We start from the raw sequence: 17,949 nt of genomic DNA, 5'->3' as shown, positions 1-17,949 counted from the left end.
TCCAACGGTGAGAAAATTTAGAGCAGACTCCTACCAGCTTTACGTCATTTCAAACTGGTACACAGAATGGGACTGACTAGCTTAATACAGATGTAATCTAGGCATGGCATGATGTGACATAAAGCTGCCTTTGCATTCTCAGTCTGAGCAGTTTTGTGTGCTCTTTGGCTGTAATAACCTTCATAGACTTCTTTAGAGAATTGCTGGTAATTTTTTTTTATTTATTAAAGTAATTCAGTACATACTAAGATTCATACTTTTCACAGAATATGCTGATATCTTTGGCTAAGCAGAAAGGTGAAGATGTTATCTCATTGCATTTGAAATATTTTATTCAGGATAGTTAAAGACATTTTTAAAAGGCAGTAGTCACTTCTCAGGGAGTGGCTCAAGTTTGAATACAAAATTCAAACTCTGAGTAAGAAAATACAAAAATTCAATGTGAGTCCAAAATGACAACATGAGATTCAGATGAGAAATTTGCCAAATCCTGGCTGGTGTGAAAGGTTGGACCAGCTTCTCGTAGAAAAAGGCGCTAGCTATATAATTGACTTGGATTTATATATTTGAAGTTTCTCTTTGACTTATTTTTGTGAGAAACGTTGAGAAATACAATGGGTAATCATCCTTAACCCTTACCTCATTTTATTAATCCTTATTTAAAAGAAATCCAACTTTTAGCATGCCTGGTGTCTGGGAAATCACATTTTAAAATGCATAGAACTGAAGCAGTGGCTTTCTTTTATAGTTACTTCAGGACACACTTAACAGTTCTCTGGTAGTAGATAAGCAAAATGGCGATTCTTACAATATTAGAACCGAGGGCGCTAAAAATTAGTGTGAATCAGTTTAAAAATGATAAAAATAGTCCCCACACAATCAGTAGTGAACTTCTGGAACCTGCTGCTGCAGAAAGATGTGGAGGCAGACAGTATCAGCAGAGTCAGAAATGGCTTAGAAAAGTTCATGGGCAGCAGGTCCTTAAGTGGATACTAGAAGGACTGAGCAGATAACTGTTCTTTTAAATCCCTAGTACAATGGTTCTGGGTACTGGAAAAGTATAAGGGGAATGGTTTGTGGAAAGGGTGGAGGTCGTATGTTTCTCCTAAGCACAGCTGTCTTTCACCACTGTGAGAGGTGAATACTGGGCTGGATGAACCACTGTTCTGATGCAGCAGGGCATTTTTTTGTTTATGTTTTTCTAATGTTTCTTACAATAATTCAGAATTTCTTCTGGAAGATTGAAAAAAGCAGTGAAATAAATGTTGTGTAAATAATCAAAGACATTTGAAATACACCTCATCAGTTAAAAATAATACTCACATCGTTACTGTGTTCCAAATCGCACCCCCATTCATTACTTACAATACTGTTTAATTTTTCAAATGGGCAGTCATATTGAAGAAATGCATCAGATTAGGTAATTTATAACATAATTCCCTTAGTCATCTATTGTTTGCAGTTTGTTTGTTCTTTTTTCTCCTTTTGTTCTGTGCTGTTCATTGTGACACCGATCATTTTCTTGACAGTGGCTTATGTATTTTTTATGTATGAAAAAGAAACAGTATGAATAAACACTAGAAAATTACAATTCCTGCAAAAATGACTGCAGAAGTAAAAGTAAGATTCTGTTCCCACTGTAGGGAGGTTTGTCCTTGATTTCTTTGGAAATTTATTATTGAAGTACAGCGTGGACAAGCAGTGCCCAGTTAATTAAATATTGGTTGTACCTGAGTCAGTATGATGTATTTTTACCATTTCTTATCCAGTTTGGTGTCAAATTTAATACTTATTTTGTTTTTATGTTTATTGCTTGTAAGTTTTGTGTGTTGTTTTAATTAAACTATTTCTATAAATAGAATGCTGGCAGGAATAGGAATATTTATCCAAACATGGCATTTCTCTTGACTAGCTTACCAAAAGCTTGATAATCTCTATGATTTTTAGCAAGGCTTGACTTGTAACAGTAAGAGGTGATCCACATTCAAACTTTAAGGAGTTGGTAACAAACATTCACCCTAAACCTCTCTCCAGAAATCTGGGAGAGCACACCAAAAAGTGGCTTATCTCCCCCACCTGAAAAAAAGGGTATCAAACGCTTAGTAAATAGAACTTTAGTATAGGGTGAAAAGAAAAAGAGACCTGACAAATAAAGGAGATAATATTCAATAACAAATTACTCCTTTCCTGAAGTGTAGCCATAACTATTTACATATATCTCTGATTTCTTGGGAGGACAACTTCTATGCTAGCTGATTGTTCTCTGCCTTCTGTAGTAGCTCTTCACTCCCAAGCTGGGACTGTCAAATTGCACAGCTCAGTCAATTATGCAGGTAGCAAGACCTTACCCATCTTGTAGCCTGTGCTGCTCTGGAGCTGCTGTTGTTTCTGCTCCTAAGCAAGAGCACAGCTAACAGAGACACGTGTGGCTCCAGTTGCTTATAGCATTTAATAGAAATGCCCCCAAGTATGATGGAAAAATATGTAAATGCATCATGTCTTCATGTCTCATTTTTATCTGCTGGGTGTAAACAGGGTGCCTTCTGATGCAAATGCAGTGTTATCCAAATTTGCTTTGGTTGTGGTCTTCAAAGCAGCAGCTGCAGCTATAGCTTCACCTCCCGCCTGCAGCTTATTTTTGTTTACCAGTCACCATGTTTTTATCAAACTTTTAGAAGCTTCATCACCTTGTATATCAAATTTCATTGAAACAGACCTTCAGTTCCAAAGCTATTTGGAGGAGACCAACTGTCCAATGAGCAGGTTGACAATTTAGTTTAAAAAGTCTCGTTGCTTAGGAAGCCTCAGGAACTAATACAGGGAATAAAAAGAGTGTCAGTATTCCTTGTCTGTTTCGCAGTCTCTTTGGCTGCAAATTGCCTTCTGGAAAAAAACACCCTAATTGTAAGTTGATGACCTGAAGGATATGTTGCAAGACTGAACTGCTTGCTGAGGGGCTTGAGGGGCTGGAGAAAAAGGTGGGGTTAAGAATTTGATGTCAAGAATCAGGTGCGAGGAAGTTCCAAAGGATTTGACCTTTTCAGGGCTTGTGGCATTATACAGTTCTTAAAATTTAAGCTTTCACTCATGCTTAGAAGTTGTAGTGGGTTAACATAAGGGAAGTATTGGCAACTGTTGTGATTGTATAGTATTTATGATTATATCTAGTGGGAGGTCTTTAAAATATACCCTTGAAAACAAAATAATTTATGTGTATTCTGAATACAGCTGCTTAATATGTATAATTTCAGAGATGCAGAATAAAATGTTTAACCATTAAGTGTGTACAATGTCAGACAAATAGAATTTATAATTAACTTGTATAAAAACCTTTTTTAAAACCCATGTTAAGAACTTTGATGTCTGCGCCTTGCTTTTTTAAATCTTTTTGATTGCTCAAGGATGAGTGTAGGAGAAGGGTAGCTGAAAAATCTGAACAAATGCATACCCTATATATATATATATAAATAAGCCAGCATATCTTATTCTGTACCCTTTGAATGTTACTACCCCTTTTTTTTTTGCATTCATGGTGCCTCACCTATATTCAGAGATAAAGGCTTGATAATACCCGGCAAAAACGTCAACAGTCCTGGAGGTCACTGACAATTGGTTATCTGTGCTTCAATAAGAAACATTCTCCATGTGAAATTGGAATGTTTGATCAAATAAACATCAGACCATATTTTAGCTGGACATTGCCCCGATAGCAAGTTAATAATGGATGATTTAATAACATAAGATCAATAAGAGTTGAAAAACAGTAAAACCAAATTGAAAAGTAAATTGGGAATTGTCTGCCAAAATCCACCCACTTCTCATCTCCAGTGGGTGGTTGGAGGGCTTCTGTGTGTTACTGGCCTGTTTTCTACTGGGAAAGGAGGAGCAGCGCTTCACAGTTCATGGTCCTGGGAAGAGAAGAGAGCATTTGGGCTGAAGGTGAAAGACCAGGCCAGAAGATGGAGGGGTTTGGCACTATCTGGGCATGTTTTTTAGAGTTTTTGCTGCAGTCCTGTCTGATCATGCTGTCGCACAGAGTAAATGTGTGGAGACCAGTTGCATTGCATCCTGCGCCCTGCTCTGTCCATGTGGGCATGTTGGAGGGAGAAAGCCGCAGTGCTGGCCCACTCACAGACTGGCATAAATCTGCTGAATCCACAACAGAATTTGAAGTAGTGATGACTAAGCATTACCAGCTGTTAATCATATCAATGCCATCTGGGAATGCAGTAGTACCCAGGTACATCCTGAGGACAAAGGAAACACCAAAACTGCACATCTTCAATCTCCTACTTGTTGTTTGAGAAATTAGTCTTGGATATTAGTACTAGGCCTGAATTATGGTAAACATTGGTAGTGGCCTAGGTGGCACTGAGAGCTGGGTACAGGGATCACTGTGCTGGAGTGGCCACTGCAAATTAAGGAAATGCCCATGAATCTGCATTGACCACTGGTGCTTGCTGATCTACACCGTAGATACAGTTCCCGCTTAAATAAACACCCCTTCTGGTGTTTATTTTTAAATCACAGAAGTCTTTGAACCCAAATCTCAGATCCAAACTAGAAAAAGTATTGATTCAAATGTCATTTCTGAGCCTCGTCTGCAGAACAGGCAAAACAATATCCATAATGAATGCTCAAAACTGGGGATACAGACTTTCAGATGTTCTCTTTAACTCCCCCTGTTTATTTTCACACCAACTCCACTCCACTTGCTGCTGTTCCTGTTCAATGTACGATTGTAAGCAGCTGTAGTCAAGAAAGAGAACTAACTGAAACAGAGTATTCTTGGCTGTGGCTAGCAGTTAATGCAGGTCATTGCTTCCCCAGTACTCCTGCTGCAGAAGAATCTGGTTACATGTGTTGATATAAATCTCAGTAGTGTCATCAGCCACAGTGAGGTTAGAATCAATATGCAAACAGTTCGTAAAATAGCAGAAGTGAGAAGTGTGGGGATGAACTGAAAAGAGGGGCAAAAAAAGCATTTCGAAAATCACTGAAGTGTGGCAGGCTCTTGCCCCGGTGCTCCTGCCCTCTGACTCCCTAAAGCCAGCGGTGCTGTGTGTGAGGGCATGGAGTGACGCCCGGTGTCCCTGATTTCGGCATGTGGCACATGAGCGGTTCCTGCGCAGGGAGGCAGAACGCACCGGTCGCATTAGGGAAACCTGAGCTGCCAAAGGTGAAATCTTCCCAGGGAAAAACAAGGTGCTGCAATTTGGTGACTTGCTAAAACAGGGAACACAGACACAGCCTAGAGCTCATACTGCGATAAGAATTGGATAGCATTTGAATTTTATGATTTTTGGAGAACTACCTGATTTTGAATTGTTTCTACTCTGATAAGAATGAAACCAAAATATGCTGAAATTTCTCACGATGTGGAATTGAAATGGAATTATTTTTGGCTCAGTTGATGTGTTTCACACATCACTTTTTGGCTTATTTTAATCTTTGAAGCAATTAAATTATTCCTTTATGTGAAATTTATGTTTTTAAGAGTTTTGCAAACTGAAAAAACAAACATATCTGTTGTGTAGATAACTCCATACAATATTTCAGTATTATTTTGTCTCCACTCAAAATAATACTTTCATTTTTATTTTATTTATAATAATAAAATAATACTTTTTAATCAAATTGTGTAATGCCAGAATACTTTAACAAAACCATAATTTTTTGTTGAAAGGCTCTTTGAATGGAGAAATTAGCCAACATCTCTAGGGATTATTCAGCAGCATAAAAGCTTCAGAAACAATAGTATTTTATTGATTTTGTGGTGAACAAATGATTTTACAGATCTGATGGCATCTAGAGAAACACTTTGTGGTCTCGTCTGAGCCCCAGAACTATTGCAAATTTCAGTCTAATCCTGGCCACAAATGACATTTCTTTCCCAGGTTCACTCTTTTTCTTCTTCTTGCCTTCTCATTTATTTATATTTGTTATTGTCAGTACAGTTGCTTTGTCTAGCTTTAGTGAAATTGATTTTTCATAGCTACAGGCTGTAGAGTGTCCCTGTGGTTTTTATTATAAGGTAGTTAATATGACCTATCTCAAGAAAGAATTAGGCTGATTTTGTAAATCATCATTTTTCCTGCACAGCAGGGTTGGTAACGCATAAGAATCTGAATAGCCTCGGCTTGATTCTCCACCAGCCAGAATTATGTGCAGACACTTCACACGTGGGTAGCCATTTCTACTTTGTTTATGTGAGGGTATAAAGCATTAGGAAAATGTAATCTTTCTTGAGATCTTCCACAGGAAATTAAAAAGTAGGCTAAGCTCATCACGTTATAATTAAGAAGTTAATCTGTAAAATAATAAAAAGCCACTAGCTTTTACTGCTGAGCGGCGTGGAAGTCCTCTTCCCCGTGCACACACCGTCACACCGGGTGTGACTCTGCAAGGGCGCTGAGAGCATTCCCTTGCCCGGAGGCTGGGCTGCGACGTGCAGAGCCGGCTCAGCGACAGCGCAGCTGGAGCTGCTCCCTTCCTCTCGGTAGACCCTGGGCACAGGCTCCGGACAGCACTGCGTGGGAGCTGGGTTTTTCCATAACCTGATGACTATCCCCGGGTCTGCCCTGCTCGCCTTGCTCGGGTGCCACGGGGCAGGCCCCTGCCCTGCCAGCCTGGTTATCACGCTCGGCTCTGTCTCCCCATCCACTGGGGACCAGTGCTGTGCCCTGACAGACGTTTGCTACTAAGGATATTTTTTCTGATGCCTTTGGGCTGTCTCAGCCCTACAAGTTCTTTTACCCTCCACAGCTACCTTTCCTTCATGCTCTTACTGTCGGGAGGAATTTGAGAAGTAAAAACCAAATTCTTTTGCTGGAAAATGCCCCAGTTAAATGTCTTTTTCTAATCTATTCTGATGCTTTCTTAAAACCAAGAACTCCAAAGATGAAGAATGGAATAAGCCATTTATTTAAAGATGTTACACAAATTGAAAGACCAGGTTGCCATTATGACAGTCATTTTCTTGCAGGTAGTTGAGGTGATTGGATGCTGGCTAGACTTCAGTAGGCTTTTTAGGCAGCAAATGCTGGAGGATGTAATTTATTGCCTTTGCTTCTCCTGGGCAGGAGTCTGATAAAGAAAGGTCTTCAGGAAAAGAGAGAATAACTGGTCAAACCTCATTTGTCTACTTGAGTCTTCTCTCCATTAACACTGGTTGCAGATCCTACAGTCTCAAGGGGAACTGGCTTTCCATCTTTATGTTCATTTTGACATTCTGGTAGGTTTTGGAAAGAGATGTCCTCAGCTGAAGGGGGTAGAATTGTAACACAGCCCACTGTTTTTTCCAGTCTTGGGGAGAAAGTGTTGGTTTCTGAAGGGAAAACTTGATCATGCTGACTGGATTGTCCAGGCATCTGATTAGCTTGCTGTTTCGCCTCTTCAGCGGCAGGATCCTAAATAACAGGCAAGAAGCATTACCTACATTGAAGCGACTACAAATTTTTTCAAATATGACGAAGGTCAAATTTGGATATGCTGCAATTCTGGTCTGCGAAGTCCAGGTGCAGAGCAGAAACTCAAAGGATAGACAGATGGAACTATTTCTTGTGCCAGTGGAGATGGGTGCATGAATCTTGGGTAACTACACAGTTATTGCTCTTTGCATTCCCTTTGTTATTTACAATTTCTTTGTAGAGCTTTCTGAACACATTCTGTATGATTGACTCTACACTTATTCTATTGCCTTTTTATCCACCTAACAACAGTCTGGTTTATCACAAGAGAGATCTCTTTCTGATTTGTTCTTATCACTTTCTTGAAGCCCGTGTCTTTGTGAATAAGAAAACTTAAAAATGGCTTGGCTTTCAAGAGTTCAATTCTTGTTTTGTAAAGGCGTATTACCCTTGCAATATTAAGATCAGATTAAGAAATATCTGCAGACTGTAGATTTCACAGGATATTGTGACAAACTCTTCGTGTTCCAAGTGGCTGTTTACTACAGAGCCTTTGCAGAATCCGATTTGCTGGAAGAAGAAAATGCAAGCATTTTTGCACATTGTAGTACTGATGCTTAGCTCCTGTCTTGTAAAATAAGTGATTATGAAATGCTGAATAGTTATAGCTTCTACATGTATTTGTAGGGATAAGCGGCTTGGGCAAACTTTTATTTTGGGATTGGCAAGCTTACAAAGGGAGGCAGCATTTGCAAAAGGCTTTATGTTGTAAAGGAGGGTTAGGTAACACGATAGTAAAAATAAGCTGGCCACTTAAGGCCAAACTATGACAGCACGCTTCAGTTCTACTGCAGCAGAATATCCCCATGCAGGCAAGCTGTGTAATAGAACATAACGTCATTTTTCAGGCAAAAACAATTTCATACCATACTAGTGAAAGAAACCATGAAAAAATGTTGTTTCTAGTAGTTGTGTTTTTACTGGGCCGTAGGTAACATGGCTCGTATCTCAATTAAAATGGGGTTTGAAAGGTTCTCTCTTGGCAGCATGCCTGTTTAGTCTTTCAGGTTCTGTTATAATTTTTTCCTTAGTTCATGAGTGTTTTCCTTAGCTGACCTGATTGTAGTATGAATATACTCTTTATGCATTGTTTGTGATTTGTTGTCAATGTCTGATAACTGGGAAGAAATCCGCAAGAATTATTCAGTTTTATAAGGCGATGGTTACTCCACCTTTTTCTGGATGGTATTTTTTTCTCTTTTCTTTATTCATGGACTTCTGGATTAGTATTCAGAACTTTTACTGAAATGTTTTCTCTGTTCTAAAGCAGTTTGTACAGTTGCAAGACAGTAGAGTGCTACAACCCATAAAGGGACGCCTGTGGGCTTTGATTCATGTCTGCAAAGAACCAAAGGGATAGGCTAAGTATTCACTGAGGAATTGTAGCATCTGAAAAACAGGTACAATACAAATACAAGGAAAAGTACTTACAGCTGATTCCGATGAAAGTGGCTTGCACTTAGAGATGTCAGCAATCATGCCATTTTTGGAGCAGGATGTTTCCTGAATTAAAAACTCTAAAAAATACGCAGGACCAACAACCCACTGTTAATGAAGGACCAGCGGCAATTAGACCTTGTGCATGTGTCAGGAAGAAGGAAGAATCCTACAGACCTTGAAATAGATGTAAAACTCCTGCTAAGTGTGTAAGGAGCAGGTTATATTTGGGGCATTACTGTTAACTGTATTCCAGGAGAAGGATTTTTTTACCAGTGCTGCCTGATTGCCTGGTTATTTTTTACTTCTGATGTTTGCACAATCCTAGTAAATCATGGATTAGCTATAGTAGAAAAGAGTTTGGTTTTTGTAATGAGTCAGCATCCACATAGACCTTCATAGCCAAAGACCCTCTTCAGTGCCTGGTTGATCATTTCTGGCTGCTTTAAAGAACAGGATCACTTTTTCTGTTTCTGAGTTGCAAATACTTCAGGGCTGGAAGATGGGAGCGATTAAATACTGTATTGTAGTAATATCTAACCATTTGAGACAAGAGTGGAAACCACCTTGTTATCTATACATAATAAATTTTAAAGAGACCAGATATTACCGTGGTAAATAAACAGGATTTAGCCAGGAGATCATTAACTCTCTGTTAGTCTAAAATTAGTTTTAAACCGTGTTTAAACTGATTCAGTGAATTACAGGTATTATGTGTTGGAAGGGATGACTGTGCTGTATTAAATACTTTTTATTAGGGAGTCACTAATTCATGGTGGTGGTAGAAGAAAGAGCTCACAGTGAAGATTTCCTAAACTTTGAAACGCAAATCTCTGTCTTGAATTTTGCATAAAGCCCTTCTTCTTGCAATAGATGGAGTCAAAATCTTGGATCAATGCAGGTCCTAATTTCTCAGGAGAATTCTGCATAGAAGTACTCTCTGTACTATACAGATACAAATTCTAAACAATTTCTAAGACATAACAGATCATAGAAAGTGTAATAGGTGGTTCCATAGTTCTTGAGGGCTAAAGCAAGTCAGATGAGCCTTGGCTTACCTGCATTGAAGCTCTTGTGACCTTGAGGACAGAGAAATAAGGAGTTTGTTCGCTCTCTGCAGTGAACTTGGCAAGGCTTTGAACAGCAGCCTCCAAATATTCGGGCTTAGTCGGACAGTCAACTGGGCAGTCAGGACATACTGTCCAAATATATCTGTGTGGAACTTTTTATTCAAACAATGTCATTAGAGGAAGCACAACCATAAAAAAGAATGTCGATAATGTAGGTCATTGTAAATTCATCTATGCCCCCAGCCCTACCCATTTGTCCTCCAGTCCCCTGGAATAACAATATGTGGTTTTATTCGCTCAACGATTTTGAATCTTTATAAATTTGCAGACTCATAAAAATGTTGCAGTGGAGGCAGAGACACTACAGAAAACAGCTCAGCCTACTGACAGCAGGCTTGCTGGTTTTACTTGCCTCTGACAAACCCATAAAGATGCCTTTTGGATCAGAGGGTAGAAGCCCGTATAGAGGCTCTGCTGGGTTTCCCAGAGATGAACACAGTTATTACTGCAGTGCTTTGAGCTGCAGGACCACACTAGACTTATGATCACTGATTTGAGAAAATTAGGGCAGCTGAAAGCTAATGGAGACGCTGTGGTGCCATAATTACAATTAAAATTTAAAGTAATGCTATACGGCAAAGAGTGTTTTTCCAGTCCTCTTTTAAAGTCAGTGTGTTAAATAAAGACATACCTGGTTGTAAAGTGCACTCATAAGTATTCAGATGAGCAATATTTCTTGCCTGATTAATGTAGATAATTGCTTTGCATTGACCATAAACCTAACACAATATAAACATTTAGAAACAATTAATGTTGCACCCTTTGCACTGATCATGTAGTGCCTAGACTGAGCGGTTCATTTTCTCCCTGCAGTCATGAAATTCTTTTCAAGAAAAAAGTTGTATTCATACTCAAATGGCAATGAGGCACATTTCTAAGTATCTCCTTTAGAAACAACAGGCCAGGTCTTCCCCCAGTGTGATTCTGAGCTGTAGAGGTGCAGTGCTTGTCTGCAGGATAGCCTACACAAGGCCCCTCTTCTGGCAGCTAAGAATTGCCCAAGTGTCACAAAGTGCTTTCCCTCGCTGGACCCTGCACCAGGAGCTGGGTTGGTTTCTAGAACCTGGAGAGCTTAAACCTGGAGATCAGCTCAGAATGTCAGGATCCAGCCACGTGTCTGCCAGCTTCCCGCTGTTCCCAACATCCACAGTAAGGAAGGAGAGTGGTAGGAAAGACCCTAAATCAGTTTTGTGCAGTAAGATTACCTTTGCACACAAAGAAACTCTGACTTTATGGCAGAAAAAAATACTGGCATATTAAAATCCATTGTGCCTTTATGTTTAAAAGTTGAATGTATATTCTCTGAGTGCTTCTTAAATATTGCCACATGTATAGTCAAGGCCCCTAGGACATACATTTGTTGACTTCACAGAAGCCATATCAACCTTATATTCTTTGCACCTTTTTCCCGCTGAAAGTTCTGTGAGCAGAATTGAGCAGAATTCTTTTTTATTTTTCCCAGTTTTTCATTTAAAAAAGAAAACTGAGTAACCTAAGAAGCAGCCCAGGACGATTTAATCATAACTTCTTTTTTTGTTCACATGAAGCTTCTTTCTTGCCATTCTTCATTTATAAGACTTTTTTTTTTCACTTTTTCAGAATCGTTTTCATCACCTGTAGGAACAGTCTTCGATCACTTTCTGTCTTTGCAGGTTATCTTGCTGAGCTTCCTTTTTTCTCCTCTTTCAGTGCATTTTTTGCAAAGTTGTCGGTATAAAAGTGGAATTAAACTAAACCAAAAATCACACGTTATATAAAAATGAATTTCTTTCATTCCCTTCTTGACAGGCTGTCTTAAAAATAAGTTCTTACAGGGTTGCTATAAAAAGTAAACCATTTATTCTAAATAGTGTCCCAGCATGGCTATTTAGTTATGTCTGCTTGTTAGCTCTGGTCAAAAACTTTCCTTTAATTTTCATTTTTTAAAATAAATCTTACCAGTCTATAAACTGATCAGAAAGTACAGAGGAAAACTGTGGACCTTAAAAAATGGATTTGATTTCTTCTAAGCTCTGCTGCCTACTAAAAATGCCTGTGTAGGGATTTTGCTGTCATCAGTAGTACCTGAGTAACTCATCATATTTGAGATTAAATAAGAAAATAAAATCCTTACAATTGTATGAGCAAATCTGGCCATACAGTTCTTCCACAACTTTTTGCTGAATACATGACATTCAGTATCTACTATATCCAAGATTAGATAGAATACAGAACCAGTGATCTTCTGAAAACAAAAAAGAAAGGGTCATATCCCAGTTGTGTAAAGAACAAAGTGGGGATACATAAAAGGGAGAGATGGAGAAACACAAAACACACAGGTGGGACACATAGATAACTTGAAAATTGAACATTCTGTGGGACAAATTCTCAACGGTGGCAAATCCAGTAAGATTCAGGCCCTGTTAGAACAGGCTTGGTCGTGTGTCTGGCCAGCTTTAATTAAAGCACAGCCTTTTAGAGTCAGTTTTATCCTTCTGATTCTGGTACCAACCAGAAACCAAGAGTAAGGACTAAACATGGTGATGTTTTCATCGTCAACTGCATTTTATTACTGAATTTGAAAGGTAGGTTATTCTGCCTTCAGTAGGAATGAGATGATAAATATCACCAATAATAAAAAACTGCTAATGTGGAACATTCCCAGTAAACATTAGAAAGAGAAATATCTTATTTCTTCATGTCTCCTTCAAGTGTGGATGCTTTGCACTTGCCATAAAAAGGCAACGATTGCTTTGATGCAGACAAATATTCTCACAGATATCAGACAGTGCTATGAGAGACCTTGCATGCCTACATGGATGTCTCTGACGTACTTAAAGCTTCAGTCCAGTGCTTGAGTTCTGAGCCTGCACTGAAGTCCAGAAAACCTTTATTCCATTCACTGCAGCACAGGTGCACAAAGCAGTTAGGGCTCAACTTTTGGGCAAACATATTTCTATGCGGGAGGGACAGGGGAAGACTAAAAGTACAGGTCCATATATCTAGTGATTACACCATGTGGTACAGAAAGATGAGATGCTGGATGGTGCAGCTCCTGGTTCTGCTTCCACTGTAGGGATGGTTAAGCACCTTTCCAGGATATTTATCCAGGATACAGCTTAGTAGGATCATATTTTATTTTCTGTAGTGGAAAGCTGGAAAGAGAGCAGCTGTGATTTGTACATCCTAAAGAATTTAGATGTGAGTGTTAGCTGCATGTTTAGGCTGAGATTGTGTCTTTGCTGAGGAGGGAGGAAAAACGAAACTGAAGGAGAGCAGTATTCATTCATTCCTGGTTGATGTCACTGGTTTATAGAGAAAACACTTTACAGGGCAAGAGTCTTGTAGAAGTCTGGGGCCAATGTCTGTGCAATGTTGGCTTCGGTTTTGATTTCTATTTCATAGTGACTAAAGACCAGTCAATAGGGCATCTAAACGCTGGAGGACTGCTGGCTTTTTAGTTTTCATTCTGCTTGGAAAAACACTAGGATGTATTTATTATGGAGTTCTGAGGAGACCGAGTGATATAAACTATTCTGGTCACACAATTTAGAGATCTCTGGAAAGGGACTGGTATGGTGATATTATGTGAGCTCTACCATATATACTTGTAAATGTAATACTAAACCCTCTAAATATAAAAGAGAAAAATACATAGAAAATAAATATAAAGAATGAGTAAATGGTTTTGTCAGCTTTGTCTCTAACTTGTAATCTTACATATGCGACATCATGCTTTAAACATTTTTTTGTATTTTCATATCCTCTTTTTTTCCCTAAGTGTTCTATGAAGTAATCTGGTAATGCCTGACACTGAGCTTTCAGGGGTTACCCACACGAATCCTGAGGTTTAATTATGCGTCATTTTGAAGGCTGTGAAAAGATAAAAAGCTGTTTTGACAAAGAGTGAAGCTGAAGTGCAGCAGCACTGTGTACAGTGGCGTGGCACTATCCCCCCACTTGGCTGCACAGATCCTTCTGTGGAAGGAACTAATCATCATTTTCTGTTTACATACAAGGTGCCTAAATTCCATTATCAGGTGTCTCCTTAATATGATCACTAATATAGGTTAAATCAGTAAACAGAAAGTAAGATTGGTCAAAGAGTAATTGCCATTTGCTGAAAATGTGTTTTTTGGGTAGTGACGCATTGGATACAAGCTTGTAACTGTAAATATATCCTCTATGAGAAAAAACATCACTAAGACTGTCCTGCACGGAGAAGTAATAGCCAAGAAAAATGTGTATCTTTAAGGAGTACCAAAGTTGGGACTGGTGATTGGAGCTTTCAAGTTGGTTGCTCAGGTATTCTGGAGGCACAAACACACACATATCTCATTAAAGAAATGTTCTTCTAATCAAATGTGTTTGGTGTTAGCTGGATTTACTCAGCTGAATCATGAAGGCTGAGTCTAAGGATTGATGATCTTGGAACTACTAAATGCGACCAGGGCAGACCAAACTGTATTTCCTGTTACCTGTGGCTCTCTTCTATCATATCAGCCCTGATATGCAGATGAGGTTATTATAAAATCTAGACACCTTTTTGTCTGCCTGTTTCTGTATGTACCATCCTCCACTGGGGAAAGGATAATTCAGGGTTTATTCAGAGCTCAGCAGATCTCTGAAGGTTTCATTAGCCTTATTATAATTTTCAATAAAAAAACATTATGCAAAGGCCTTTTGATATCTGCTTAGTATTGAATAAAAACTTCTGTCTTTTCTGAATTGCCAAAAAGATCCGTTCCTGAGCACCAGTGATGCTAGGATTGCCGCTGCTGTGCATGCGAAGGAGCCTGGGAGCCTGAAGAGACGCGGCAGCAGCACGGCATCACCTTTGTGGCAGGCTGACCTGGTGCAAGGGAAAGAAATGCAGTATTTTGGCATGTTTTGTAAATTTGGTTAAGTGCCTGTCAGTGAAGTTAATTATCTGTATCTTGTATGAAAGAAAGGCTCTGTCCTACTCGCATGTAAGTTAATAGCAGGTGGCTCATTAGTTTCAGTTAGCGCAAAACTGAACCACAGGTTGCTTAAGGCCAAATTTGAATTTGAAGTAACTCTGGAAGTGTTTTTATCCTGAGTATTGGTTAAAAACTGGGAGGAAGAACCACCACTGACTGATAAGAAAAAAGATATCTCTGTTTTTTTGAGGGGAATAGAAGGTTGCATAAGGTTGTTACTGTCCCTGAACATCCCTGACATAGCTGACTGCTTCTTATGTGCTCAGTCCCAGCAGCAGCAAAAATGTGACAAAGGGCTTGGACTGTCTGGTTTGGTACTGCAGTGTCTTGAAACACCCTACTTACAGGATAAGCATATTAGGTGCAAAAAATAAGAATAAAAGTAAATTAAACCCCTAAATGAACAAAGAGCAAAGTAAGCAGTGTGTTCTAGTGGAAGGTTAGATGCCCATGGCGGGGGCGTTGGAGCTAGATGATCTTTAAGGTCCCTTCCAACCAAACCATTCTATGCCCCAAGGCAAGAAGTTAAGTCTCTAGGTAAGTGACAGACCAAGTCACAAACAAGGACCAAAATTCTCCTGTGCAGACATATACTTGGCACAGGTGAAAGGAGAAGCCGGGAGATGAATGAAGTGGTTTACAGCATGTCTGCACCCACCATGCTGCACTCTGGGGTAGTCATAGGGGTGCTCTAGTTATTGTCAGTAGGAAACAGCCCCAGGATGGGGGACTAAGTACCGAACTCCATGATTTGGCCAGAGAAGCTGTGGCTGCCACCTCCCTGGCAGTGATCAAGGCCAGGTTGGATGGAGCTCTGAGCAGCCTGGTCTAGTGGAAGATGTCCCTGCTCATAGCAGGGGGGTTGGAACTAGATGATCTTTAAGGTCCCTTCCAACCCAAACCATTCTGTGATTCTATGATTCTGTTGGTGGTGTGGGTTCTGGGGCAGCTTAGAGGCATTCCACATGCGAAAAAATTCTCAAGAGACCTGATCCAGTTGCTTAGTGGGCACATTCTGTCACCTGAGCAAAGCAAAATAGAGAACATAGCACAAAGCACAGCAAAGTGAGCATCTTTAGTCGTGAGATCTCAGATTGCTGGAGGCCACAGCATGTCTGCAGAAACTGTGTCCTTGTGAGAGCAGCAGGAATTAGTGTCAGATCCTTGCCAGTACAGATCTGTAAACATCTGGCAATGAGCCTGACTTTCTTTAAGGGTTCAGAACTCGGCCTTTCAAGTAACATTATGGAAAGGGAGCAAGCATGGTGGGGAATAGTAGCACGCTTCTATGGTGCCTTATGTGTGCGGGCCTTGTGCACTCCTTTCAGGCTGTCCATGGCTAGTGCCAGTAGATCAGCTTTTGTAACACAGAATAGTAATAAATTAAGCACACATGGAGAAATAAGATACTTGAGGATATGAGAGTGATATTCCATAGGTGTTTCCAGTGTAATTTTTGCACTTGAGCTGGTTTCAGATTTCTTCTGGAAAATGAGTCGTCATTTAGAGGTCTGTGAAGGAATTCCCTGGTCCCAAGCTGGACGTGTTTACACCTGTTAGTGCTTACATCTTTTGTGCAAAGCACACAATGACTTAAGACTTAATAGCCTTTGCACTCCAACTGCTCAAGGCGGTGGGAGGAAGGTGTAAAATGAAATTAAATCAGAGTAGTGGTGTTTCATACCAAGTTTGAACTGATGCCTGGAGCTGTTCCAGGGGCAGGCAGCAGAGAATCGTGACTGAGATTTGCTCTCTAATTGCCCACAGAGGTGATGAAACTGTTCCTAGTCATCTGTGCATAAAGTTGACATGGCCTCTGGAGTTCTGTGAATGTAACTTTACATTTGCCTTTTGAAATATTTCTTAGTTCAAATAGATATTGCTAAGGAATAGTGATAGACACATGGCTCTTCATGGGAGAAACAGATACAGAACAGCAGGTAGCTTACCTGAGGATGTTCTCAAACATTGAAAATTCAGTAGAGACTGAGTATGTAGCCCTCTTCTTGGTCAGCAATGATCTGGTGAAGAGCCAGATCTGCAGCCTCCTCTACTGTAGTGTCATCACAGGTGGGGGAAAGCAGCACAGTCGGTGCTTCTCTGGCAGGAGGAGAGGCAGCCCAGGAGCAAAAAGCCTATATGCCAAAGAGCAATGAAACAAGTAAAACCATTCTGCTTAGAAAACCAGTGCAGCAGATCAGAATGGTAAGCCAGTATGGAGGGGCTGACCTGCATGAAATAGCAGGCTTTTGTAAAGGAGCTGTGTCTATAAACTTGTGCTCCCTTTTTATTACATACTGACCATCACCTTTAAACCTACAGCTGCAACAGCAAACACTATGTCAATGATTACAATGTTTTATGAAGTGTTGTTGCTCCCTCTGAGACCAGAGAGCACTTTCTCCTTCTGGCTTTACATCTATGATTCAAACTTCACTGGGCAGATCATATAACTTTGACCTCATTGCAGGGCACAAGAATATACACACAAAGCTGCTCTTTTAAGAAATCGGAATAGCTTAAATAAACCTACATGCAGGACAGGTCTGGCTCCATATCTGTTCTGTGGGTGATCCAGTTCTTCTCCCAAAGAAGACAATCACAAATTTCTCAGTAATTTGAATGGGAACTGGATAAGGGCCAGAAGGTTGACAGATTTTACGCTTTGTATTTGTTCAATGCTAATTGTAAACAAATGTACTGACTCTCTGTTATATGCGGTCAGTTTGGTTGGGATAAACCTCAGTTTGGATTCATTCTTTGAGGATTTCTGCTCAGTTGGATACCTACAGATGAATGTTGGCCCTTAGCCCTAGCCAAGCCAGCAAAATGCAGTTCATGTCTAGAGAAAAAGCCTGTTGATAAATGGCCTGCTCAAGCTGTTAAATACTCTTAGATAACACGATAACAAGGCAATGTAAAGAATTAACGGGGTCTGCTTATAAGCAGAAATTTCCATTGTGTTTATTTGGG

The 17,949-nt window shown here is 39.9% G+C and overlaps 1 protein-coding gene across 1 annotated transcript; it reads right to left on the bottom strand.

Moving 5' to 3' along the window:
• Positions 1-6,925: 6,925 nt before the first annotated feature.
• FETUB (fetuin B) lies at positions 6,926-17,217 on the bottom strand. Its single transcript, XM_075418233.1, is given in 8 exon segments — positions 6,926-7,127; positions 7,129-7,411; positions 7,892-7,979; positions 8,901-9,014; positions 9,965-10,128; positions 10,668-10,755; positions 12,150-12,260; positions 16,926-17,217. Coding segments are annotated over 8 exon segments (1,188 nt in total). The 5' UTR covers positions 17,148-17,217; the 3' UTR covers positions 6,926-7,009.
• Positions 17,218-17,949: the final 732 nt, after the last annotated feature.

Source organism: Opisthocomus hoazin, chromosome 4 (genome assembly GCF_030867145.1).
Source record: "Opisthocomus hoazin isolate bOpiHoa1 chromosome 4, bOpiHoa1.hap1, whole genome shotgun sequence".
Taxonomy (NCBI): domain Eukaryota; kingdom Metazoa; phylum Chordata; class Aves; order Opisthocomiformes; family Opisthocomidae; genus Opisthocomus; species Opisthocomus hoazin.
This window is presented reverse-complemented; position numbering and strand designations above follow the sequence as displayed.